Source organism: Aulostomus chinensis, chromosome 21 (assembly GCF_037954235.1).
Source record: "Aulostomus chinensis isolate RoL2024-O1b breed Wild chromosome 21, RoL_Achi_v1.0, whole genome shotgun sequence".
Lineage (NCBI taxonomy): Eukaryota > Metazoa > Chordata > Actinopteri > Syngnathiformes > Aulostomidae > Aulostomus > Aulostomus chinensis.
Window position 1 is genome coordinate 10,668,857 of NC_141340.1, and position 25,385 is coordinate 10,694,241.

Below are 25,385 nucleotides of genomic sequence, written 5' to 3' on the forward strand. Positions count from 1 at the left end.
CAGTCAACAATGAGGACTTTAATAAGAGCCGCAGCAGAGCCTGCACACCAGCGGTTTATCCTTTCACTCTCAGTTCCACTCGTTTCAATCAACTGTGGAGGTTGTTTTATCCTCAGAGGGACACGAGAGGTTTATTTAGAAGAATCCGCATGTTCTATAGTTGTTAGATCAGTGGTGTGTGTTCCTCGGTTCCAAACTAGCCTGGTGTGTGTTAGTCTTTCACCTGACTTGATGCTTTGCCAGTTGACTCTATCAGCAGGGACCCGAGAATGTAGCCGAGCTGCCAAATTATACCTTGGCCTCAAATCCAAAATGGCCTTAATATATCTGGGTCGGGCCCAGCTAAAAATTTTGAGTAGCAGTGTAAGGAACGTCATCTTGTAACATTTCCAGAACATGGTCACGATGTGGAGTTGTGTGAAGCTTGCAGGGATGTTACCTGGCAGACTCTCAGGACATTCAGGGAACATTTGGGGAATAATGCTGGGGGACCTGTATACTTAACTCTTCTGAAGAAAGTTCCGGTAATGTTAATCAAATTTATGCAAATGCTCTGGGATGGTGATGATAAATAGAACCTGAAAATACAAAATAAGAGCAGTATGATGTGTTCCCCAAAGGTTGTTGTAATGACACTAAATATTCTGCAAACGTTCTTGGGTGGGGGGGGGGGGGGGGGGACCTTGAGGGAACATCTTCCATTCCCATAAACCTTCGGGAAAAAAACACCTAAATGTTCCCTGATGACACACCAATGCTTAAAAGTTGTCATCTAAGCCTAAAGGGAGGAACAAGCTAGAACACTCTAAAAGTCCTCCATCATTCCACCGAATTCGATGTCTTGATAGAACTGTGGTGACGTTAAAAGGTGATGTCCTTTACGCCAGAGGGGAACCAATGTTCTGGGAACGCTGACAAATGTAGAGTACAGATCTAAGGGAAACATTCCCAGAACATCCTGACTATCCTCCGTTCTTCCCTTAACCTTTGAAAGAACCGGGGGAACGTTAAAAGGGGATGTCCTTTACACTGTTGGGGAACAAATTAGCTGCAAACGTTTTTTATCTTGAAAATTCTTCAGGGAAACATACCTAAAACATGCCCAATGTTCCATTCTGGGTGTTCCATACCCTGAAAAGAACTTAGGGAAGTTGCAAGGTGTTGTCCTTTACACCAGTGGGGAACAAATATCTGTGAACTCAACAAGTCCTAAAGGGAACAAATATGACAAATTAGAACTTCTTTTTTTTTTTTTACTTCCCTTCTTGAAACATGAGCTGAAAATAACCCCAAATATGTCCTCCTAAAGTCATGTCATGAACTTTGACCCTCATAAAGATGTTTTAAGAACATCCCAAATCGTCAGCTGGTCGATCTCCCGCAACCAAACGCTCCGATTTCTTCTTAATCTGCTTGTATTGTGAACCCAGTTTCCAGCCTTCAGACAGATCCGGACAGATAGTTACACAGTGATCAAGAACAAGCGACGGAGCGAACGTGTGTCAACAGAAACTGCCACTAATCTTTGTGTCTGTGTATTCAAGTGGAGCGTTCGCAGGTCAAATCTTTATCTTCGCCATCATATCAACGCAGCTGAAAAACCTGCGTCCAATCCATAGCAACAGAGATTTCTGTTTTTTTTATGTTTGTGTGAGTGTGTGTGTGTGTGTGTGTGTGCGCGCGCGTGCGCACGCTGTCCACCGTCAACTTCAAGATAATTTTTAAGAATGTTTGCTTACAGGTTTTTACAGCTGCCAGGTGTGCGTGAGTGACCTGAACAGTGAGATGTTGCATAATCAAATCACACACACACACACACACACACACACACACACACACACACACACACACACACACACACACACACACACACAAAAAGATTTCCGGTGCCGGTCCTTGAGGTGTAGCTTTTCTAATTTGTGATATTTATTTGCGCTGCCCTTGGTAGAGCAACACAGGCGCACCTTCAAGGGCCTGACCTTTACCTTGCTCCCTGACACTTCGCATTATGATTTATGAGATCCACGCTGTCATTACCTGAAGTTTCATCTCTCTCAGGGGCAAAGGGGGGGTCAGTCCCTCTCCACACCCACGTATCCTGCCTCCAATGTCCGCATTGATTTACATACATTTGGGACTGTGTGCCAAGGTGGGTGACTGATGAGGGGACAATTATCAGTGATGATGTCAGGCGCGGGCAAGGGGAAAAACTTTCATCAATATCCCCGCCTGTGCTGTCATTAGACTGGCATTAGTCCGAGGCCACCGGGCTGCAGAGCTGTTGCCGGAGCGTCATTAGTCCTGGCTGCTGTCGTGATCCAGGAGAAGTGTGTTATCATCCATAAACTATCCAACAGTAATGACCTGTAATGAACGGAGCATCATTAGTGGGATGTACTAGATGGCTCATGGTAATAGACACCGTTGGAAGTGCAAGTGGTGTGAAGAACAAGCAGGTTGTGATGCTCTAAGGAAGAGAATACCACATTCACTTGAGAACCCCCCCCCCACACACACACACACACACAAAAAAGATCTGCTTTTTCCCTAAAAGAATTATTTCATTAATTCAGTAAAACAGAGCTGGATGTTTTCTTTAAATTTTCCCACTCATTCAGAAAAAGAGTGGAATTTATTTATGTATTTTTTTAAAAACGATTCAATTCACAAAGCTGAATTTTTATGGGGAAAAGTGATCTCCTTAATTCAGAAAGAGTCCTTTTTCTGAATCAATAAGATCATTTGTTGAAAAAGTAAACAAATCTGCCCCCTCTCTCTTAATAAATGAGACCATTTTCTCTAAAATAATTACAAATCGGCTCTTGTTGCATGAATCAATGAGATAATTAAGACATTAACTCAGAAAAACACAGCAGATTTTTTCTCCTTTTCCCCTTCAGTGAATGAAAGATAAACTTCTGTACGGCAAAGACGTGGCCGCGTGCGTTCAGAGTTAAAACCTCAGCGTTCCTGATTTGACCTGTTCAACCTCAATAACCAACACCTACATGTTCAACTCTGTACATAATGACTCAGATATGACATCATTCACTAGATAAACCTTCGGGTGATGTCATTAGATGGATTAAGGCACATGTAGAAAGCACAAGAATGAACACACACACACACACACACACACACACACACACACAGAGGGAGGAAGCAGGAGCCGGCTGAAGCTGTAAATTCATGGGCGAACAGACAAAGGCTTTTATTCAGCAGACAGTAACTGAGTGGACTCATTAGAGAGGAACAAACTTGACCCAGTTGGACCGATCAACAATCTTTTGTTTAATGTTAAATATTTTAGAAGTCATAGATCGATTTAAAAAAAAAACAAAACCCAAAATAGTAGAAATACGTTGCACTGTGAGGAATGCTGATCTTTGTTTGGTTCACGCGAGGAAGGAAATGATCAGTGCAGCTTTGAAAAGGTGGATTCTAGTGTTTGTCCACAAAGACTTTGAAACTATAGCAACCCAGGTCAGGCGTTACCATGGAGACAGCCACAGTTTACATTCCCCATATAGACGAGAGGGAGGAATCACCCTGCCATCTCCTTGACGCCCAGAAAAAGAAATGGTGGCACGCAATAACTCAACCTATCCCTCACAGTATTTATGAAACACCTTGTGTGTGTTTGTGTGTGGATGCCACTTTTCACCATCTTAAAATACTTTAACACACCCTTTATCTCTCCTCCTGTTCACTCATATTAAGTCGGAGCGGCGTGTGTGTGTGTATGTGTGTGTTAGAGAGGAAAGGCTGATTGTCTTTGACAGGTGCACAGCCAGGGCAGGAGGTCCAGGTCTGGGGGTCCGTCAGATGTAAAACACACACACTTTGATGTGCACTTTCAACTAGATGAAGCCACAGCAAACTGATGCAGGTGCCGGTCTTGACATCAGTGGACAGATCGGTTCTATACTGCTGTGTGTGTGTGTGTGTGTGTGTGTGTGTGTGTGTGTGTGTGTGTGTGTGTGTGTGTGTGTGTGTGTCTGTGTGTGTGTCTGTGTGTCTGTGTGTCTGTGTGTGTGTGTTGGCCTCAGCGGTGCACCCTGATAATTATTATTACACAATAATGTAGCTCTCAGCTCCAGACACATGCTCCTCAGGCTGAGCAGTGATGATGATTACAGTGAAGATGAAGGCTGTTACTGTCGCTTGACCTACCTGCACCATGGTGAGAAGACAAATCCAAGAGACCCCCCCCTCCCATCTCTGCAAGCTGTTTTCAAAGAAGTGTGCACGTTATTGCACATATCTGTAGCTTAAAGCTCAGCCTCCCCCTCGGCTCCCCGTTGATTTGTTTTTCGAGATGGAGGAGTCGTTGTGTGCAAATAACAGAAGAAAAAAAGGATCTTTTACAGCATTTGCAACACTGGTTGAGTGCAGAAATATCTTGAAGTTGTCATAGCAGTCAGTTGAAGGATAATAATAATGATTCTGACTGGAAGTGAGTGTCAGGGACCAGTATGATTGGAATTGTTCCAATATTGACTGAAAAGAGTTCGACAGCAACTAGCCTGGACTCACTGAACACAGCCTGACGAGGATTCTTACGCGACATTACGACACCACATTGAAGTTGACCTTTTGAACTTTTGGATGTGAGATGTCATTTGATGCTTTTCCTTCAAATATTTGTACCATATTCGACTGAAATTATGGTAGAATTCAAGTGAGTTGCGAGTGATCTTAACCTTTGACCATCAGAATCTTTTTAGCTAATCCTGGAGTCCGAGTGGACGTTTGTGCCAAATGTAATGAAAATTCCCTGCGATATGCTGTTAAGGAGATGAAAAAGAGGGTAAATGTCATTCCTTTGGCCGGCTGATGTCATGGGACAATAAAGAGACATTTATGGGACAATAAACTGAAATTACCACCAAAGATACTCAATCAAACAGGACGTGGCTCTGTACGAAATGAATCTGTCTTGCAGCGTTTGCCCGCACGGCAGGTCAGGAATCATAAATGACAACCACACCCTGGTCTGGAAATCTCTGTCGGCTCCACGGTTTGACTGACAGGCCGCCTTAGGACTGACAATGACGACATTCACCAGTGGTTTGTGTGATCTCACTCCAGGTCAACAGTTTGCACTTTTCTTGCAGAGTTGCATGTTGGAGGCCAATAGCGGTCTTGCTCAAAGTTTGATTTTGCCTTAGAAAACTGGAAACAGCTAGCTTGAATAGCACTTAGGCAAACAAATCCACCAGCCAGCGTCACTCATTAACATCTCATTTAATACACAAATGTGACACATTCTTGGGACTGTTTCTTGATTAAGCAGGGTGACTTCCTGGAGTCTTTGACGGTGATTAAACACACTTGGATAGAGTTCTGTCTAGTTTCCTGCCTCAGAGATTAAAGCATCAAAAATAATCAAGTCATAAAAGTTAGAAAAGAGGATTCAAGTCTGTTGTGTTGAGATTAATGTGCGCTGAAGAAAAATGACAAAAAAAGGAATCGAGGTGAGCACCAAAGGGTGGCCTTACAAAGCTCAACGGGCCCCCCTGGCACAATCACCTGGAGAGCAGCCAACTGCCCACATTCCTCTCTTTCTTCTGTGACTCCGAGATCAGCGGTGGCAGAAAGTGGCCGGGCTGAACTGGCATGGAGGTCACGGGGATCCTGGAGGGACGGAATGATGAGAAAGGGAAGTGATATTAAGGTAGATGAGGAAGAGGTGTGAAAAAGAGAGAGAGAGAACAGAAGCAGAAACTCAGCCCTCCCTTGTTCTCATTGTCTCCTCCCGTGTATGTGGATGTGTGTGTGTTATCGACTAGAGGGGAGGTGCTCAGATAGGAAGGGAGACACACGCTTCAGAGAGGTAAACACAGCATGGGGAGTTCTCTAGGAGTCCTGTAGTTCCCTAGACCTGTTTCTAGAGGAAAACAGAGAGGCTGGACACAGGAATTCCAGGTCACAAGGGGGCTCCTGGCAGAGTTGGACTGGACTGGTATTCCAACCTCACAGGATCATGACAGAAGGAGAGTAGCACCAGAACACATCAAGACGAGGAGACTCCAAGTGTTCGAGCTCAACCTCCAGATCCTCTTCTTCACTCCCTCATAATGGGATCCTGTGTTGATTCTGCCTGCTTGTTGCTGCTGCTGGTTTCTACTTTCGGAACGTTGGTATCAGGGAGTTGTGTGGGGAAATGTTGCCGCAGCAGAGACTTGAGCTGCTCCTCCAGCGGCTGGAGGCTGGACCGAGTCCACGGGACGTGCTACTGCGACGAGGGCTGCATCAGAACCAAAGACTGCTGCTACGACTACTTTACAGCATGTCCAGGTGAGGAATGAATGGAGGGAAGTGCTTTGGGCGTGAATGAGTGACAACAGGAGGTATTGTTGTTTGTTTTTTTGCACACACCTGTAACTATAGGAGTGTGAGATAACCTGTTGCATGAGGAGGGGAGATTACCGCCTGGATCTGCTAAAAAGATCGGTGTCTGAGTGGGTGCTCCACGGATGTGGAAATGTTTGCACAAGCTGTACCTAACCTCATTTCACTAGACTAACCCACCTAATGGAATTAGAGCAAACATTTGAAGAATGTGATTCTGTCATTCAGTTTTAGCAATTACAGTTGCAGTCAGACAACCAGCGCGTACCTAATATGCGTTAGAAATCTCCACGCTTAATACATCAAAGCTGGATCATGAAGCAGAAAGAGGAGCAGAGGAGGGCACGGTGAGGGCTTTGGCAGGCTGCAGGGCAGGAAAAACACTCCCTCTACAGGTCCCAATCAATTCCTCATTGATCTCAAACCACTTCCTAGATATTAAACTTGTTCGCAGGAAAGGTCTAATTCTTTTTTTTTTTTTTTTTTTTTTGCCTCTAGGACTCAGCTCTAAGTACATCTAAACATGTAATCTCAGTTTAAATTTGAGGTTGTTTTGTAAAAACAATTCTTTTTCAAAAATCCAGCCCAGGATTGTTCTATGAGCGAGTGGAGCATTTGGAGTGGTTGCGCCAAACCCTGCGAACCATCGGTACGCGTGCGTGTACGACGCATAGAGAGGCAACCCAGCAACAACGGAGAACCCTGTCTCAGCGTGGAACAGCGAGCAGGCTGCAGGGAGTACCGAGACCACCACGATGCCCAGTGTGGACTCAGCTCTGGTATTTCTTGGTCTACTATGTATGATTTGATTGAAGTCCCGGTTTAATCATATTTCACGTGTACATACCCCTGCCTCTCTTATCAGGACCTGCTTTCATCACCAGCATGGAGTTCAGCAGGGGGAGGCCCAAGCGTGACAGCTACGGAAACCCCCTGAAACCTGGGTAGGTTTCATATCATGTATCTACGTTATTATAAAGCCTCAGTCAGTGTCCCTGAACACCACCTCAGAATCAGACTCACGAGAGAGCGAGCACTCAGAGACTCCAAACTCATTTTAGCATCACATTTTTGGAAGCAGAAAGCTAATGTTTCTACATCTTGCACCATCAACACGGAGATCTGCCCAGAAACCATTAAAAAGACTCACTTTGAGGAGAAACACTTGAGACTTTGACATTTTTTGATGGACAAATGTCAAGCAAAACCAAGATTGCTGTCATATTTGGGCCTCATTTGGGCATTTGGCACTTCTGGCTCTGATGTGGACCACATCTGGGTCTTGTTTGACACTTCTGGCTCTGACTTGAACCTCACCTGGGTCTTATTTGTCACTTCTGGCTCTGATGTGAACCTCACCTGGCCCATGTGTGACCATTCTGGCTCTGATGTGGCCAACATTTGGGTGACATCTGGGCCTTATTCGACACTTCTATTCTGAGGTGGGCCAAATTTGGGCCGCATCTTAGCCATGTTTGGGCGCGTTTCCTCTGGCCCCAACATGGTACTAACTTTTACCATCGTGGTCCCTGCTCCGCAGGGGTTCCGAGAGCAGAGCGAGAACTAAAATATGACGTAAACAATAGCGGGGCGCTGATTGGGTACATTGCCCGCTGATGTTGTCTACTTCGTATCACCTTGGCCTCGGTGGAACACTGGTCGATTGCTTGGTGAAGTCTTTTACACTCTTCGTGTTCTGTTCCGCTGCTTGAAGCCTTGCCTGTCTGTCATCCCTTATTTTTAGTTTAAAAAGCCAAAAGCCACTGACTGAGCAACAGGCATAACGTTATTGTGTCGCGCACAAATTACGCAAAGGAACTCACGGCCGGTGAGTCCACCCACGCTGATGTGGTACACAGTGAGAGTGGAAAGGACCGAGCCGACCCCACCCAACCCGAAGCGAGCCAGTGGAAACGCGCCCTTAGACACTTGTGGCTGATTTGGGCCACATTCAGGGCAACCATTAACTGTTATTTGTAGTTTACCTTTAACTCTGGATTTATGGTCTTGTAACAATAACCCTGCTCCATCTCACCTCAGGTTCTGTGTTGAATTCACACTGGAGTCCCGTACACCCCACTGTACAGTGGAGAACCGGCCACACACACATTGGATGCGCTACGTAACAGAAGGTTTCAAAGTGTGTGTGGCGTGTGAACCGCCTGCCATGCACAACAATAGCGGCAGATGTCAAGGAGACGGTCAGGAATCGGACAAGTATGAAGCTGTCCTTGATTTGCTTTCAGCTGTTTGCCAAATTCCGTCATTATTGTATCATTTAGCACACGCGGGACATTTTCAAAGACTCAAATTGGTGACTGTGTTGCAGGGAGGACATTCTCCACTGGCAGGCGGTGGGGAACCCCCGGTGCACCGGCACATGGAGGAAGATCCAGAGAACGCAGCGGTGCAATTGTCCACCGCAACACAGCTTCATCTTCATCTGACGCACACAAAGCAACACTTGTGTCCGGTTTAACACTTAAACCCCTAAAAACAAAAACAGAACCTGTTTCCACTGCAGGAACTCAAGCAGCCCAAACGGGATCAGCTCTCTAATCTGCTTTACAAGCTTTCACTTCTCATTACAGCACCAACGTAATTTGGGCCGTCTGGTGACAGCTTTAACTACAACATACATTCATAGTTTGCCAACAATACGATGCAACAGCAGTTCCTTTTGTTGCCGATATGAGCCGATGAGGAATTCCTAGTAACAAATCTGCAAAATAAGAGTCAGGGTTCTTTGTCATGAATGGAATCTTCATATTCTAATCATATTAAACATCCTCTTTACAGAGAATTTAGAGGATGCAAGAAATGAGCTACGTGGGCCTGAATACTGATGTTAAATGCCACAGAAACGATGCTGCATTCCAGTCGAACGGAATTTCTGAATTGGAATTCCAGCAGGCCCCCCCCCCCCCATCAAAATTTACAATTTTTAACCCTTTTGTCGTGCCACATTAAATCAGTTGTGCACACAATCCGGTTTCTCTATAAATATTAAGCAATGCTTGTCTCATGAGTATAAATCAAATGCAGCAAAAGCGTCCAGAGGCAGCTACTGCAAACAGCAGTAATACTTCAATATTAAGTACAAGTACAAGTTTGCTTGGCAAAACATCTTTTTCACGAGTTAATTTAGTTAAATGTTCAAGTGATTATGCATCAACTGGAACAAGGAAGCTCTCGGGAGGTAACCTGGACTTCCAAATGTCACAGAAAGATGACAGGCTAAAGTATGTGTACTATTACACACGCACTACTACTCGTTGCTGTTTATTATTAGCAACTGAGCATTACTCATCAGTACTGAGCGTGTCGGGTCCTTCAGAGAACCTCTGGGGTTGGTTCCTGGGCTCAGATCCACCTTACATGACCCGAGAGTTCCTGCAGTGAAAAGTAACTGAATTCCGATCACGTGCCCTATAACAGCCTCTTCCGCTACTTAAGAGGCTCCAGGCTGTTGCTAAATATTTGATACATACAAGATTACTGCGATCACGATGCACGACTCCATTGTTCTATGTAACTTCAAGCTTTTAATAACACACGTTGCACAGGCACAGATTGCACACGGACTTTATTTTTAAATTATATTTTTCTATCTAATCATTTTTAAAGAATGCATTTCTTAAAAACAGAAATAACTTGAAACCTTAGGTGCATGAAATACGTGTGCAATTTCATACGGTTGTTGTGTTGTTTTGCGTTACCTGCACAGGTTTGACTGTCCCACTGTGCAAAGCAGCAGGAAACAATAACAGTTATGAGTGTGAGGCTAACAGGCGCTTGTCAGTGGCGAGGACGGATCCTCAGACAGGCGCGTTTGGATCGCTTTAACGTCCAGGATCGCAGCCGGTCTCCAGCCTGTGGAGGACCAGACTTTGCAGGATCCCTCGTACCAAGGAACGGTCTCTGGCACTGAGGAACATTATTCTATTTACACATCTCCTGCTGCCACTTCTCCCACTTCAGACTTTGTGAGTCTTCAACAGAGTCCTCCAGCGGTCTTTCAGCATAACACTGGTGCGTCCTTCAAAATCATAATCCTGTAAGATGAGAGACCACTTCCCCTGGCCGTGATGTCTGACGCCATCCTTCAGCTTCTCGTCCAGGTAGTACGTCCACTTCTAAAAGTCAAATTGAATGTCTTCGATTTGCATTGGTGGGGGACTCATTTATTTGAGAAAATCCTGAGAAGAAGAATTCAACGTACCTGATGTGGTTTCCTTTTTTTGCCCTTGGTCTTTGACGCAAACTCTATTAACTCTGCAGGTGGGAGGTTTTAACATTTGCTTCAAAATAAAGACCAATTATCAAAGAAAACGCGACAGGAAATTCTTGAACTTACCACTCTTTGACAGTTTCCTGAGACAGATTTTGGCTTTCTTACAACAATCAGGTGTCCATTGGTTGAACGAGCTGTCTGTTGACTTTGGTGCGGGCAGCTGGGATAACTCTGATGGTGGAAGATTTAATATTCCTCTTTGTGAGTCTGCGTGTATTTTTTATGAAATATATTTAGAAATAAAAACCAAGAATGAATGCTATCCCATCCCGAATAGTTTTTTTTTCAACAAAAGGTATTTCGGCAGCGAGTAATAGCCAAGCACACTCACCACTACTTGATGTTCTCTGAAGGCAGATTTGAGGCTTCTTGCAAGAATCAGGTTTCCACACATCCATAGTTTTCGTTGAGAGAAGTCTCCGCTTTGTTCTGACGACATGTAATAAACCCTTTTAACTGCTGTTTATGTGCTGGTTCAAACGTTTCAAGAGACGAGACAAAGCGGACTTCACTCACCTCAAAGTCAGAGCGCTCTCCTCTTTACTGTGGGGGTGCAATGATATTGTTCATGCCAGAAACAAAAGTTGATGAAACAGAAAGAGGCAAATTGAAACATACAGGATTATTTCCTACTTTGCATCGCCTTCCTTCGATTTGTCTGCTTTTTCTAGTTTGTCCTTGGGCTTTGCGTCCTGCAGCGGCGGCGCCTCCTCCTCCTCCTCCGTGTTCCAGGACAGCTGGACTGTCTTCGTGGCTGCCTGATGGATAAAGAGTCTTATGTATATTAAAAAAAAAAAAAAAAAAATCCTGTTTCTAAATATTACTTTTGATAAGCTTCCAAAAACTTCGCCTTCAGTTTTATGTGTTGCTATAATGTCAAACCCGACTAATGAGGCCTGTCATTACAACACCCTTCTGAGTTTAACCTTGGTCTTTTTCCATTATGTAAATCGTTCACCCAAATTTCCATGAATAAGCGAGTCTGCCGGAGCCGAGGAGGGCTGCGCTGAGCCGGGCCCGTTTGCCCTTCCAACTTATTTTATGACAAATTGTCAATTAACGTTGACTGATTGTGTCACATCAGCACCTTCGGTTGCTCGGCGCACCATAATTCAAAGTGACGAGAGCGATTCAACAGGCCCGTGCACGTTCATCCGTTTTACTACTGAAATGACTTCTAAGTTTAGCACGCATTTGTGAGCCGGGACACATCTGATTTTTTTGGTTACTGTTTTGCTAAAAAAAAAAAAAAAAAAAAAAAGAATAAATCTGAATTTCCTCCAGGCAGTGAGGGACTATTTGGGGAATTCGATGTGAAATCATCTTTTTTTGGGAAGGTGTTTATTAGGGACGTGCAAGAAATTTACAGAACTTGTATTTTTTGAGACAAAAAATATATTTGTATCTAAATAAAAAGAGGAAAGTTCTCAAAGTTATTTTCCCATTCACGGATAGGATTTTTGAATTGTAGTTTTTTTTTGTAATTAGCTATGAAATCTTTTCCTATTTTTCTATTTCATTTAATTCTGTTTTCCTGACATTAGTAGAACAGAAGAGCTCCATTTGTCCAATTCAGTTGCATCTTAAAAAAAACAAAACAAAAACAAAAACCAAGAGACCCATTAAGAGGAAAGTAAATCAATCCACTATTTTCTGTGAGCTACCGGTCATGAGGAACTCATTGATTCCAAATTAATGAATCATGACTGCCTGAACTAGAGCCCTAATTTTACTCTGGCACTAGTCTTCCAGTGTCAGCATGGAAACAGGAATATGGATAAGATGAACAACATCTGGTCCTGTCAGATATTTTATTTAAATGTCAATATTGAGATACACAGATGTTGCTGTTCAGAAACTTAGAGAGCAGCGTCGATGTATCTAAAGAATAATCTGGTTTCAAGAATTCAACATCGTGAAGCGGTGCAACGGCTTCTTTTTACAGGAGCATCTAAAGTACAGCGGGTCCATCGCTCTACCTTAAGGAGATAGTCCGAGGGACACTTCTCCATGTAGGTGTCCACGAACGACTGGACCGTCTCGAGCAGTTTATTGTAGCTGAAGTTCATCAGGAACGGGTGGTAGGTGTCCCTCTGTGACACGATCGTCGCCAGCCTCACTCTCAAGTTCTGTCCAAGAGAAACGGAGCTGTTGAAATCATTCGGAGGAAGTGGAGATGAAAAAAAGCAAAGGAGGAGTAATGAGGGAAACACAGCAGACCTTTGGGAATTCATGGTTTTCTTCAAACCACCTGAGAGCAGATAAAGCAGCCATTCGTTTGCCTTTGTCCAAGCACACAGCCACCGACTGAAAAAGAGGGCAAAACAGTCAGACACTGCACACAAAAAATACAACAGAGAGACGAGAACGTGTGGCATGAAGACACTGACGTTCATATAACTCAATCACAACAACGGGATACAATTAAACAAGAGCACTCCTGTCTGAATATTACATGCATTTACCTGGACAAGTAAAAGGATGGTGACATTTTCAAACAAACTATCGTCTGCCACTGTCTCTCGGAGATTCGACCACAATTTGAAAGCAGACATCAGGGGCGTCACATGCTTCTCCACCTCATAGAACACATCTGATGGCGATATGAATGACAGCAAGGCTTTGTATAGTTAAATCATGTTTGGTTTTTTTAGCTGTATTGCAGGAGGAAGGGCCCAGTGGTGGGTCTTACCCAACTGTTGTCCATGCATGACTCGAGCCAGGAAGGCACATATGGTGGTTTTCTCAACATGTTGCTCTCCTTGAAGAGATGATCTTTGAGAAAGAGCTGAAAAAGTTTCAAGAAACCAATTTAACCGACATATCTTGAGAATTCACGCCACCCTCACTTGTGTTACGATGTGTGACGAAACATTTTCTTTCTCGTCAATCTTGATCAGGAACGTTAATATTTGTTGCCACCTCTTCAAAACAGAAGATGATCATTTTTCTACACGGCCGTTTTAGGGCAGCAGTAAAGCCATGTAACCATCAACTAGCATAATCCTGGGAGGTTAAAAGACTTCAAAATAATCCCACACAGTCTCATTTCATGTGTGGTGTGTTACCTTGTTCGAGCTCATAGACTTTTGGCTGAATAGAGCCAGTTTTCTGAGGCAGTAGGTGCCATTTGGAGTGAATACAGACACGCACTTACGGTTACCTTATGAACTTTGGATATTTTGGATCACACAGTAACATCAAGGGATGTTACTGCTGGTCAATTTGTGAGCATGAGTCGGTAGGTAAGCTAGCTAACGTTAGATTAATGGAGGTGATCCGGGAACGACTTACACTCGAAGGTCGAAATTGTTTCATTGAGGCCATCAAGGTCTCCATCCTTAAAACTGCGACAAAGACTCACGAACAAGAAGTCAAACATCCACTCCGAAACAACAGCTGCAACCTGGGAAAACGGTACTCTTCCATCTTCGTCACTTTCTGTGTATGTATTTGTCTCAGTTTCAGGTTCCATGGTGAGAGCTTAGTGCGTCCTTCCTGGTTTTGTTAATGGGTTTTTTTGATTTCCGCGCGCGGAGCTACCAGTATTCTTTATTTCTTCCATGTCAGTGATGCTACTTTCGTGTCGCTTTCCAGCCTGCAGCGCCCCCTGGCGTGTGGGAGAACCAACTATCAAACTATGCAAACCCGAAATAAGAGCACTAATTTAATATTTCTAGTAAGTTTATGTCAGAGGAAAGTTGACTCACTGTATGATAATTACTGCATCACATTTTGATGGGCTTTATTTTGAGTCAAAAGTAAGGTACTATACTCATATATATATATATATATATATATATATATATATATATATATATATATATATATATATATGAATAAAAAAGAAAAAGAAAAAAGGACATAAATATTAACATTATATTAGAAAATTACAAAAAATATTTACATGAATATTGAAAAAAATAGTATAAAAACGAGCAAACATAATAGGGTTTTCGCGTGAAGTACCTTCAGGCTTAGGCCCTAATAAATAAATTAATTGATCAGTCTTTTTTTAAGGAATGCAAGGGGTGGAATGGCTCTGAGGTAGAGTGGCCGTCTAGGAACCGAAGTATCCTTCTGCAAGATACTGAGCCCCTAACTGTTTCTGATGGCCCTGCACGGTACTGGTGACCCGTCCAGGGTGAACCCTGCCTCTCACCCAATGGTACCTGGGAGAGGCTCCAGACGGATTGATATTTTAAGGAACATTAACTGCAAGCAAATTGTTTTTGAAGTCTTTTTTTGACAATAAAAATGTCAAATACTAACAGGTTGCAGGAAAATATGTGCTGATTTTGGTCACTTATGTTATAAAACACCCAAAAAGTTTTTGTGGACTGTTGGATGGAATAAAAGAAGCAATCTAAATATATCATCTTGGGTTCTGGGAAATTGTAATGAGAATTTAGCATTTTTGGTATGAGAACAAGTCAAACAATTCATTGATTAATTGCAAAAATAATTTGCAGAATAATCAATAATGAGAAGTAATCATCAAGTGCACCCTTACATGTCACAGTCCTTTTTTCACAGAAGTAATATTTGACATTTCGTTGTAGAATATCATCGCTCATTATGAAACGAATGAATACAGAATCCCATGTAACCCTTATATCAGGAATTTGAAAGTGCCGTTATTTATGTTTTTATTATAAAGAATGGCATAGTACTTCTTTTGTTTTACTTCAGGATGTTTTGACCAACTTCTTGCATGTTGAAATACGCGTGACATATGAACACGTGCTCATTTATGGAGCTGAAAAGACACACACGAGTTATATACACATTTATTTGTTACTCTGCATATGCTAATAGACATAATGGGGAACAATGCTCTACAGAAATGTTGACATACATGTACCATAACAAAGTGTTCTGTGGGCGCATAATTGTTCGGACTACTACATGCATACAAAGATGTTGCTTTGTACAGAAAACAGTCTGTAGCTCATGAATCTGTCGAATGGTAACGTTCTCAAGAGATGAGGAGGGGAAAAGTAAGCAGCAGAACACACACAAAGACAAAGAGAAATAATAAGGTTTAGTAAGCGCGTATGAATGACACGGACAATGCCCATTCTCTCAGAGAAAAGAAAGATACAACCTTCCCACTTTGTACAGCATCACACATGATAACATCAACATGAGACGGCAAGAACGCAGTCCTTTCCCTGTCAACTCACAGAATTCATTTTCAGTATCCAGATGAACATCTTCCCGAAGGAAATAGAGCAGATCAATCCAAATCCCTTGTTTTTCCAACACTACCAGTCAAAATCAAGGATTACTCAAGGCGAACACTGGGACATGATTACACATAAGAAGGGATGAAGGAAAAATGTTGAATTGAACATACAGGTAGAGAATAAAAAAGGAGCTTTAAGGTTATCCTCTAACCTTCCTTACAAAACATGAAGAAAAAAAGCCAAACAAAACAAAAACAACAACCGCTGACCCTGCACTTTCCTTTGGAAAGCACCAAAGACTTTAGAATTGAGATGAGGGATCAAACATTTCACATGAAAGAATAATTCATGGTTTCTGATTACTGAGTCAAATTATGTCGGACTGGGCAAACAGTACAGACAAACGGAAATATGGAGCAAAACTGATCACTGATGTTGCTTTACGGGAAGAATCCATTTCATCTCCTACAGTTTTCCCTCATCCCCAATGATCGCTGTTCCCGAGGGCCTGCCATGGGGTTAAAGCCCCCGAAGCTGTTGAGACTGGAGCGTTCGGCAATGTCAGCATGGGAAATAACCAAATGGATCAGTGACACAAGCGATCTATTCTCGACCGTGGTCAGTTACACACACTCTCGCTTTGTCCCCTTCTTAGCTGTTTCTGAGCTCTTAAACTAACCTTTGAACTTCTACCCCTTTGTTAAAGTGTGATCACGAGCATCTGGGAAGTGGGAAACCTCAATGAACCCTTGCTGAACTCGGAAGATCCTTCTAGAAACATTTTTGAGAGCTCCTGGAAGTTAGTTTGATGTCACTTGGTGTAGCAGAGTGAAAGATAAGACAGCTACTTTTCTAAATGTACTGTACTATTCAACGCAGATGATGATGTCAAAGAATTCTTATCTGTTTACTTTTGTGAATTTGCCCTCATCATGTTGCAAATTGTTGGGTAGCTAATGTACTGTTAGCATTACGAGTACTTAACCGTCTTTTACCACTCAATATGGTGGTGTTTGCGGTGAGAAAAAGCAACCAAACTATAAATAGGAGCATGAGGAACCCCCTTAAGAGTCATTACAATCTCCTGTACACGGCCAATTATAAAATTTAAGGGGGTTCTCTGCTGTCGTTGCTGTGGGCTCATGTGATCCTTGAGGGCCCATTTTCCTGCTAGAGACCTTAGACCAGGGGTGTCAAACTGATCCAGTAAAGGGCCGTGTGGCTGCAGGTTTTCATTCCAACCTAGCAAAAGTAACACGCAATCCAACCAATGAGCTGTGTGGACACAGGCTGATTGATTTAAGTAGATTCAGGTGTTGCTTTTCCTCGGTTGGAATGAAAACCTGCAGCCACACGGCCCTTTACTGGATCAGTTTGACACCTGTGCCTTAGACCGTTTGCCTACGTTGTTGCAACGCCACGGCTTTGCTTAACTTGTGTTAATTTACCCTGTGCTCATCATTGCAGGTGTCTGTCATGTCAACAATACTTGCAAGTTGAATTTTAGTAAATTTGACTTCATTTTGTGTCTAGTTTTCATCTATCTAATGCAGTGTTAGCTTTGTGGCACGAAAAAACCCCATTAGCCTTTGTGAAGTCCTCATGTTGACTTAGCACTTCTTGTCCTCCCCCTGGTTTGATTGGTTCTAAGGCATATTATGTATTATCACCAAATTCTGGGAATTTCATTCCTATCCTAATTTCTTCCTACAAAAACTGGACAAGGGGTTAAATTTGACAACATGAATCATTTATCACGACATTGACAGACCTCATTTTAAACCTCAACCTCTCGAGCTTCATTTAATTTAGTCCATATAGGTGATGAGGTTGTTTGCCAATTTTCTGACAGCAGAAAGAGAGGGCAGTTTTTTAAAGGCGGCCATGTTTGTTGTAGACTGCTCTTTATTGGGAAGTGTGACCTTTCCAAAAGTGATCTTTCCCACCTCCCAGCTGCATGAACGCACTAGGATTGCTCCCTCCTGCCTCACTGAAGACTGATGGGAGGTGGCTACTGAATGTGGTACACAGATCACCCGATAAGAGGGAGAAATATTGCCACTCCCTACTCCGGGAGCCAAGACATCAATGTGGATTTGACAACATCACCTTTTTTAAAAGTACAGACGTATTTGACATTAGCTGTTAAAGAAAAACAGATAATCTATCCAATTGGAACATTAGAGAGTAATAGAAAACCTGAGAACTCAATAACATTACTTGTATCTATTACATAAAGACCTGATTTCTCCTATAAAATTAGAATTTTCTGTACAGTGCTATATGAACAAAGCAAAATGACTTGCTACCTTCTCATAAACAGCAGTTTTATGAAAAGGCACGCATCATTTCAACCACCATATGGCAGGAAATTGTGGTCATGCTCCATTTTGGTTTAGAAAAAATAGAATCATTCTCAACTTTACTTCACAAAAAACATAAAATCCTTTGTGTGTGGCCATTTGAATTAGATTAAATCTTCCACAGACATGTTAGATTTTTATGTTAACCTAACAGCAATATAAAAGGCCCAAGTGGTCAATTTGGATCCCTTTACCCACAAATAATCAAATTTGAGGTCCATTAATATCTGGCATTAAGGTGCCGGACAGCATATGCAAGCCATATAGTATTAAAAAGCAAAAGTCAAATTCTCAAATTGCATTGTTGTGAGATTCTGGTAGTTGTAATACTGTTTTGCCTCGTATTAAAGATATAACATTTGAAAAATACAAGTAATTTCTGCCTGTACACTTACAAATCCAATAGACAGAAAATAAAGTGCCACAATTCTTGGCCTGCATAGATTGCAGTATGCGGTATTGCACATTCCACACCTCTCTGTGAGAACATTGAAACATGGTGATTATAATCATAATAATAATAAGAAGAAAACAGAATGAAAACAATGAAATAAAACCCAACGAACAACAAATAACATGTACTTCCTGTCATTACCATTCTGGTTTGTGTGGCAAACACATGACTCGTCGGCAAAGTGTCACGCTCAAACAATAAACAAATAATATTCCAGCAATTAATTGGAATCAAAGGCAACATACAACAGATATTTTCAGTCGGTAAAAAACAAAAAGCCAAAAGAAAAAAGAAAAAAAAACAAGAAAAAAAGAAATGTCCTTTGGGTTTAAGTTTGACTGATTTGTTCACGATAAAACACAAGAAATTACAGTCCAAGACACTATGGATGTACAAAAAAAAAAACAAAACCCCAAAAAAACCTCAAATTTATCAGCAGGATCACATAAACTTGTAGTAGTATGGAACACTTGTCAAGGATGCTGAGGATAGGACAATAAAGGATAAAAACAAACCTTTAGGAGAGCAAAACCAAGAAAACATAACTACTGTCATCATACATGTAATCACCATATATGTTACTATGCAGCTGAGCTAGATGAAAGCTTGTCAGTGTGCTTGATTTGGTCCATTCATATCATCATTTCTCGTAATAGACCATTACTTTTGGATTGCCAAAATAGATAATTACAGTGTAAAGCATATACGTGTATTCATGACCAGGTCTACTGTGGTTAATAAATAAATCATATTGATTCTGCTGAAATTTCACTTATCTACTGTAGATTTTTTTTTTCTACAACCAATCTAGACCTACTTAACCTACTTATTTTGCATTTTAAACTAAGTTTAGATGTATATATGTTAGAGAGTAAATAAGATTAAGTTCTGGGATTTGGGCGGTATTCAAAAATCGGATGATATTTTAATAGCTGTAGTATCTGACAGTTCCTTTCCTTACTGGTTCCATACTGGCAGCTAAAGGTGTACGCGCTTGAGCGGCATCCCGGTGTTTTTGTCCTTCTTACCCACTGGTGATAATTCAAATATTGAATATCAGACGCTCAACCTGAACAGTTGTTATGAAAACCAAAAGCAATAATGTCAACGTTACAGTTTCATACACCATTTGTCACACAGAAAACATTACAAGGTCATCATGGGAACACTTTGCATTTCCACAAAAGGTAATGATATGTTTTTGTTTTTTTTAATAGGTCGCTACGATGCAACACCCAGGTTGAGGGCTTTCAATCCAACCACCCTTCCTTTTTACGTTGCAAATACCTTCGGTGACAGATTTCCTTTGCCGTTCTGTGCATTGTCATTGCCTTAGATGTCCAAGTATTTACAGTGGAGCACTTTCAGCAAACTAAGCACCGTAAAATATCAGTCTTTTTTAAATGCATGCTTTTTACAGTGAAGTCACTCTGTGCATTTCCTTCTTTTGCTAGAAAAACGGGGCTGTCCTTATGTACATTGAGAGGGCCGAATTGTCAACCAGTTCCTTCTCTTTGTCCCAAAGTCGTTCCAAAATCTGCACGAATGCGCTGTATCTTTTTCAGCAATACACAACAACACAAGTAAAAAGGGACTTGCCATGCCATGCAAAAATATCTTTCAGTACAACTGCACCCTCCTCTTTTCTTCCTCTTCTTTCAAATACCAGGCTGAGCTTGCAATGGGTCCATTGTCTCTCAAAGCTTCTCTTGCAGTCACATGCTGGTTTCACAGGTTGGCGAGAGGCTGCCGTCCCCGGGTATCAGGTGGATATCAGATGTAAATATGTGGTTCTCTACTTTGTGTCCGCTTTGGTTGCTGTCAGCCTCCTCGCCCACTCCAACAACATCTTGGGTGCAATTTTGTGCGGCTGTCTTAGGCGACAAGGGGGCAATTGCAGCACCTGCCACCTCCATCTGATGCTCATGGTACTCTGTGGATTGATCTTCATCACCGGGTGGGGTGTCTACCACCAGCTGCTTAGGAGACAAGGGGCAGGTCTCCTCCTCTGTGGCTGGGAGAAGCTCCTCTGTACTGGGGATAAGCGGCGAGGTCTCTGCCTCTGGAGACTCGTCTTCCAGGATGCTGGAGCTGATGTCTCCAGGAGAGGTAGTGCTGGGTGGAGTTAATGGGCCTTCAGTGGATGTTTTGGTTAAGCCGACGTTTAACTCCTTTGTTTTAAGAGGGTTGTTTCCTCTGATAGAGCTTTGCATATTCTCTACAGCACTGGTAAAACTCTCCCCTTCCTCTATGTGGAGCTCTGTTCCTCCACCTGAGTTGACAGATTCATAGAGGTCATCTTTGAGTATGGAGTCCAGAGAGCTCTGATCATCGCTGGCCCTCAGTAGGCTAAGATCAAGATGTGGTGGGGCGCTGGGGTGTCTGATCCGACCTGGACCAGCTTCTTCCTTGCCTAAGTTAGGGCCTTGCTTTGTCGAGTATACAGAGCAGCTGGCAAGGTTACATGCTGAGTATGGTTGGACTTCCGTCATCTCCAGCTCCACTTCTTCTTTCAATGTGGATTCAGGACTGTGAGATTTCTTGGGCGAGACTGGGCCAGTCATAGTTGTGCTCAGAGTGCTCATGGAGCTTGTAGTGTTGAGATTGGTGAAGGATTGTGACTTGGTCATCTGGTTGTACATCTCCTCCAGCTTTTGGACATTAAGGTGCTGTGGCGTTCTGTTCGTCCACTGGGGACTTCCCGTGGTGGTGATGGTTATACGATGAGAGGAGCTGAGGAAGTCTGGATGTCTTTTGTCTGGAGACTTCAGGTTGGTTTCAGAGGCGGTATGTCTGGTTGAGCCACCCCAACGGCTCGGAGAAAGGTGGTTGTCCAGGGACGTTTTATCCTCTCCTTTCTCCACCACTACATCCATGAGTTCCATACTTCGCGCGAAGGCATCTTTTAGGTTCATTGACACAATACTACCATTCCTCTTGGCTCTCTCCAGTGCCTCCCTTCGTTTAATGGCCTTCTCCTGCCTCTTTTGCTCCTTATAGAACTCAGAGAAGTTGTTAACAATAATGGGGATTGGTAGGGCGATTACTAGCACCCCCGCAATGCAGCAGAGCCCACCAACAATCTTTCCAAGCAAAGTCTGAGGGTATATGTCACCGTAGCCAACTGTGGTCATGGTAATAGTGGCCCACCAGAATGAGGCAGGGATACTGGTGAACTTGGTGGCATCTTCATCTTTCTCAGCAAAGAATACCAAGCTGGAAAATATCATGATGCCCATGGCAAGAAATAAAATAAGCAACCCCAATTCATTGTAGCTCCGTCTCAATGTAAATCCGAGAGACTGGAGCCCCGTTGAGTGCCTGGCCAACTTCAAGATCCTCAATATTCTCATGATCCTGAATATCTGCACCACACGGCGTACATTTTGGAACTGTAGCACGCTTTTGTTAGACTCCGTTAGAAAGATGGTGACATAGTAGGGCAGGATAGCCAGCAAGTCAATAACATTCAGTGGACCTTTGAAGAACTTCCACTTATTAGGAGAGGAAAGGAAGCGAAGTAGATACTCCATGGTGAACCAGGCGATACACACTGCCTCCACGTGGGCTAGCTGGGGGTTGTCGTTTACATGACCGAACTCATCTATGAACTGGAGCTCCGGTAAGGTGTTGAGGGACAGAGCAACGGTGGAGAGGATGATGAACAGGATTGATATGATGGCCAGAATCTGAGGAGAAGCAGAGAGAGGAATACTATATTAGAGGGATACCATGAGAAATCCATTTTCTAGGTTGCAATAATAAACTGTCAAAAGTTAGATGTGGTGTTCAGGTGTGCATCGAAGAGTGAAAACATGCAGGAATGCAGAATCATGTAAAGTCTAAATACTATGAATCACATGAACGAGTCTTTGCCTGCTCTATGGGTGTGTTCCTGATTTAATTCAACCCTATATGATGCATACAGAATATCGTATATACCATAGACAGATGGTATTGTGATGACAAAGGAAGTTAAGTGCATGAATAAATGCAGTCCTGCCACAGAGGTTAAAGAGGGAACGTTTAAATAATATACAATAACTGGGCCAGAATACCTATTTTGGAAATAGAGGTATGTGTGTTTTTATGAGTGTGTGTGTGTGTGTGTGTGAGTGTGTGTGTGTAAGAGAGAGTGAGATGGAGAAAGAGAGACCCCTTCAACCAGAGATGAGAGGGTTTTTAGCTCCATCTGTTGGCAACTGTTATGAACTCACATGCCAATTTAGTAGTTAAACCAATATCAGACTAATGCAGTATAATGCAACATCCCTGCAATAAATCCTCCCTCAATATGCATTATAATGTTCAGTCTTTATTAAATTACTTGGACAGAAGCTTTTTGGAGGCTGCAATTACACAGAGAAGTGTTTCTAAAATAAGATGGATTTCAAAATATTCCATTTTTATCTGGGAGTAGCTAATGCATTGGCAGCACAGTGTAATCGATGCATATCAATTGTGGAATATGAAACGGACAATAAAATGTATATAATACAAGGTGCCCGGCCCTCTTAACGAACATCCTGCATAATCCAAATATGTCAGCTGAGCATAAGCACCTCTTTACCTTGATCATGTCTCACTGACCTGATTGAATCTGGCCTTAGAAGTTCTGGCAAAAGCTTGATTTTTATTAGGCGTAAGTGTGTGTGCAATATATGTTGCATGGAAGAGTATACTGAATGTCACATTAAGTTTGAATAAGAGATGAGTTGCTTTTATTCCTCTGCAGGGCCATTCCATATTTTATGCCTGCTGTTGCCTTGCACCACAGACAAAATTCCTCGCTGCGCTGCTAGGATGAGTCAAAGGTGTCCAAAACCACACAGGTGACAAATCTCTACACTCTTTTACAGGACTGCCTTATCCCCTCAACTCCTCAATTGATAGTGTTTGGAAAAATCATTTTGTGAGTTATCCTCTGTCACACGAGCATCATAAAAGTCATTGCAATATAATGAACAGGGCTTGAAGATTTTCAGCCAAGATAGGAAACGAAGGCGCGGCGAATACTAATTTCAAACCACATTTAGCTGCGGAACACTGATTCCTATGCACTGCCGTCTACACTCTTAGCATCTCCCTGGAGACTTCCCTAAATTAGCAAATATACAGCAGATTAAGAGGATTTAGGGGTTAGCCTACCATTATTGTTGTCTATCCATTAGCTTCTGGCTGGCACAAGATGCTAGGACACAATAGCTCAAACCTAATGACATGTCATAACTTTCAGCCGTAGACAAATGTATAGAAATGACAATGAAAGAAACAGACAGTGAAAAAGACAGAAGTGGTGTCATGGCCCAGAAAGTGTTATCACTAAATGAATGCTAGTGCTGATTAGTTTAAACCTATTAACAGCTAAGTAAGGCAACCTGGGCTGGCATCGCCTAGAAAGACTATGGAGTCACAACAAGGACGTTGATCGCTTCCATACCACTGTGCATTTTGGCAAGCTCATTTGCAGCTCACTTCTTGCTGCCAAGCCACTTGATCAAAGGACCTTTGCTTGTGTTCCTGTTCCTGAACATCTTGGCACCACGTCAGCTGCAAAGGTAGATTAGACCATAAGATAATCACTTTTAACTGTGCTGCTGGTAAATTGTCTAGCTGCAGCTGATTTTTCAGATGACATTCAGACATAGATATGGTAAGGAAAAATGGAAGTCTGCATTAAAAAAAAAAACAAAAAAAACTTGGATTCACATAATCTACATCAAGAGACATTTATTCTTCAACTAGCTGCTGAGCGAGTGGATGGACACCAGAAACGAGGTGTGATTAATACTTTCACTGACCCTTACCCATGCCATCTCACCTTCCTACACACCCATGCATCCTTTACTCAAGGACAAAAGCAAATGGCATATGAGTGCGAGAATGTGCAATCATGAGGTGGCTTGCATTAACCTACTGTAATTGAGTGGGAGTAGTTAAGAAGATCAGTTACTTGGACATGGTCTTCTTTGCCCCCAATTTACATGTGCGGTGGCATTAAGTACAGCATCAAATACTTTAAATTGTGGATTAAAATGGAAATAAATGCGGCCATGCCAGCTGACTCAGAGGAAAGGGAGCCAACAGACAGGAAATGCAAGATACAGAGGAGCGCACACTTAAACGTTCAGGTCTAATCTTTGAACAGAAGTTCAAAGAGTAAAACAACATGGGACTGAGGTGCCACTAGTACCCGATCATTTGACTTAACTAATCAATGCTAGCGCCGAGCTAAGCTGCATACAAATCTACTAGAATGAGTGGCTAAAGAATTCAACGAAATACTTGACGGTAAAACTCAGTAGAAGATATTTAACCACTTTCTCTTACGTTCTCTCTGCTTCTATCAAGGTCTAGCGTTCTTTCTCAGTGTCCCTGGTCTTAAGAGGGATTTAACCTTAGGATGCCACAGTCAGGTCATGGCCAGGCCAGTCATGACACCTGATTGGCTTAGACTGAAGAGTAACATCTTCAGATGATTAGGTGATGTGTGATGTCCACGGCTATTCTGGTTCATCTAGCTACGATCCTTCCTCAGGCTCCACACTGCAAACACTGCGAAGCATGACTGTGCTGTGAAAGTTGCTTCGCCTTTACAATTTACGATGTCATCTGACTTTTATTTCTGTACAACACCCCAAGGACTTTCCCTTCACTTGATGAATATCTTCACAAAAGAAAAAGAAAAACAGCTCACTCAATTCCTCAAGGGACAGTGTTAAAAAATGGTG

At 42.5% G+C, this 25,385-nt stretch overlaps 3 protein-coding genes across 6 annotated transcripts in view; 1 reads left to right on the forward strand and 2 right to left on the reverse strand.

The window, feature by feature from the left end:
* The first annotated feature begins 5,594 nt into the window (after positions 1–5,594).
* On the forward strand, positions 5,595–11,026 carry sbspon (somatomedin B and thrombospondin type 1 domain containing). Its single transcript, XM_086191930.1, has 5 exons — positions 5,595–6,300; positions 6,939–7,133; positions 7,220–7,298; positions 8,395–8,571; positions 8,684–11,026. The coding sequence occupies exons 1-5, from the start codon at positions 6,081–6,083 to the stop codon at positions 8,799–8,801; spliced, it is 789 nt and encodes a 262-aa protein (XP_086048056.1). The 5' UTR covers positions 5,595–6,080; the 3' UTR covers positions 8,802–11,026.
* On the reverse strand, positions 9,915–14,206 carry terf1 (telomeric repeat binding factor (NIMA-interacting) 1). Of its 2 annotated transcripts, none has more exons than XM_086191928.1 (11): positions 13,943–14,206; positions 13,341–13,436; positions 13,114–13,241; positions 12,869–12,955; positions 12,628–12,777; positions 11,282–11,406; positions 11,165–11,191; positions 10,980–11,077; positions 10,712–10,855; positions 10,577–10,629; positions 9,915–10,490 (listed from the first exon to the last, which is right to left on the reverse strand). In XM_086191928.1, the coding sequence occupies exons 1-11, from the start codon at positions 14,121–14,123 to the stop codon at positions 10,332–10,334; spliced, it is 1,248 nt and encodes a 415-aa protein (XP_086048054.1). In that variant the 5' UTR covers positions 14,124–14,206; the 3' UTR covers positions 9,915–10,331. The 2 variants fall into 2 exon arrangements, with proteins under 2 accessions (XP_086048054.1, XP_086048055.1); XM_086191929.1 differs by having other exon boundaries at positions 10,712–10,819; positions 13,943–14,204.
* A 3,006-nt stretch (positions 14,207–17,212) lies between these two features.
* kcnb2b (potassium voltage-gated channel subfamily B member 2b) overlaps positions 17,213–25,385 on the reverse strand; it is an 88,475-nt gene continuing 80,302 nt past the window's right edge. For all 3 annotated transcript variants that reach the window (XM_086190999.1, XM_086191001.1, XM_086191000.1), the window contains exon 3: positions 17,213–22,343. In XM_086190999.1, coding sequence (XP_086047125.1) covers positions 20,370–22,343 — 1,974 coding nt within the window. In that variant the 3' untranslated portion in view covers positions 17,213–20,369. The remainder of the gene's footprint in view (positions 22,344–25,385) is intronic.

Bases quoted from the DNA above. Each gene is read 5' to 3' on its own strand.
- terf1 (XM_086191928.1), bottom strand. From the start codon at position 14,123: ATGGAACCTGAAACTGAGACAAATACATACACAGAAAGTGACGAAGAT. The intron at 12,956-13,113 runs GTAAATGCATGT...CCTCTTTTTCAG, and splicing joins CCATCCTTTTACTTGTCCAG to TCGGTGGCTGTGTGCTTGGA. The intron at 11,407-12,627 runs GTAGAGCGATGG...TTTATCCATCAG, and splicing joins CCTCGGACTATCTCCTTAAG to GCAGCCACGAAGACAGTCCA.
- sbspon (XM_086191930.1), top strand. From the start codon at position 6,081: ATGGGATCCTGTGTTGATTCTGCCTGCTTGTTGCTGCTGCTGGTTTCT. The intron at 6,301-6,938 runs GTGAGGAATGAA...TCAAAAATCCAG, and splicing joins CTACTTTACAGCATGTCCAG to CCCAGGATTGTTCTATGAGC. The intron at 7,134-7,219 runs GTATTTCTTGGT...CTCTCTTATCAG, and splicing joins CCAGTGTGGACTCAGCTCTG to GACCTGCTTTCATCACCAGC.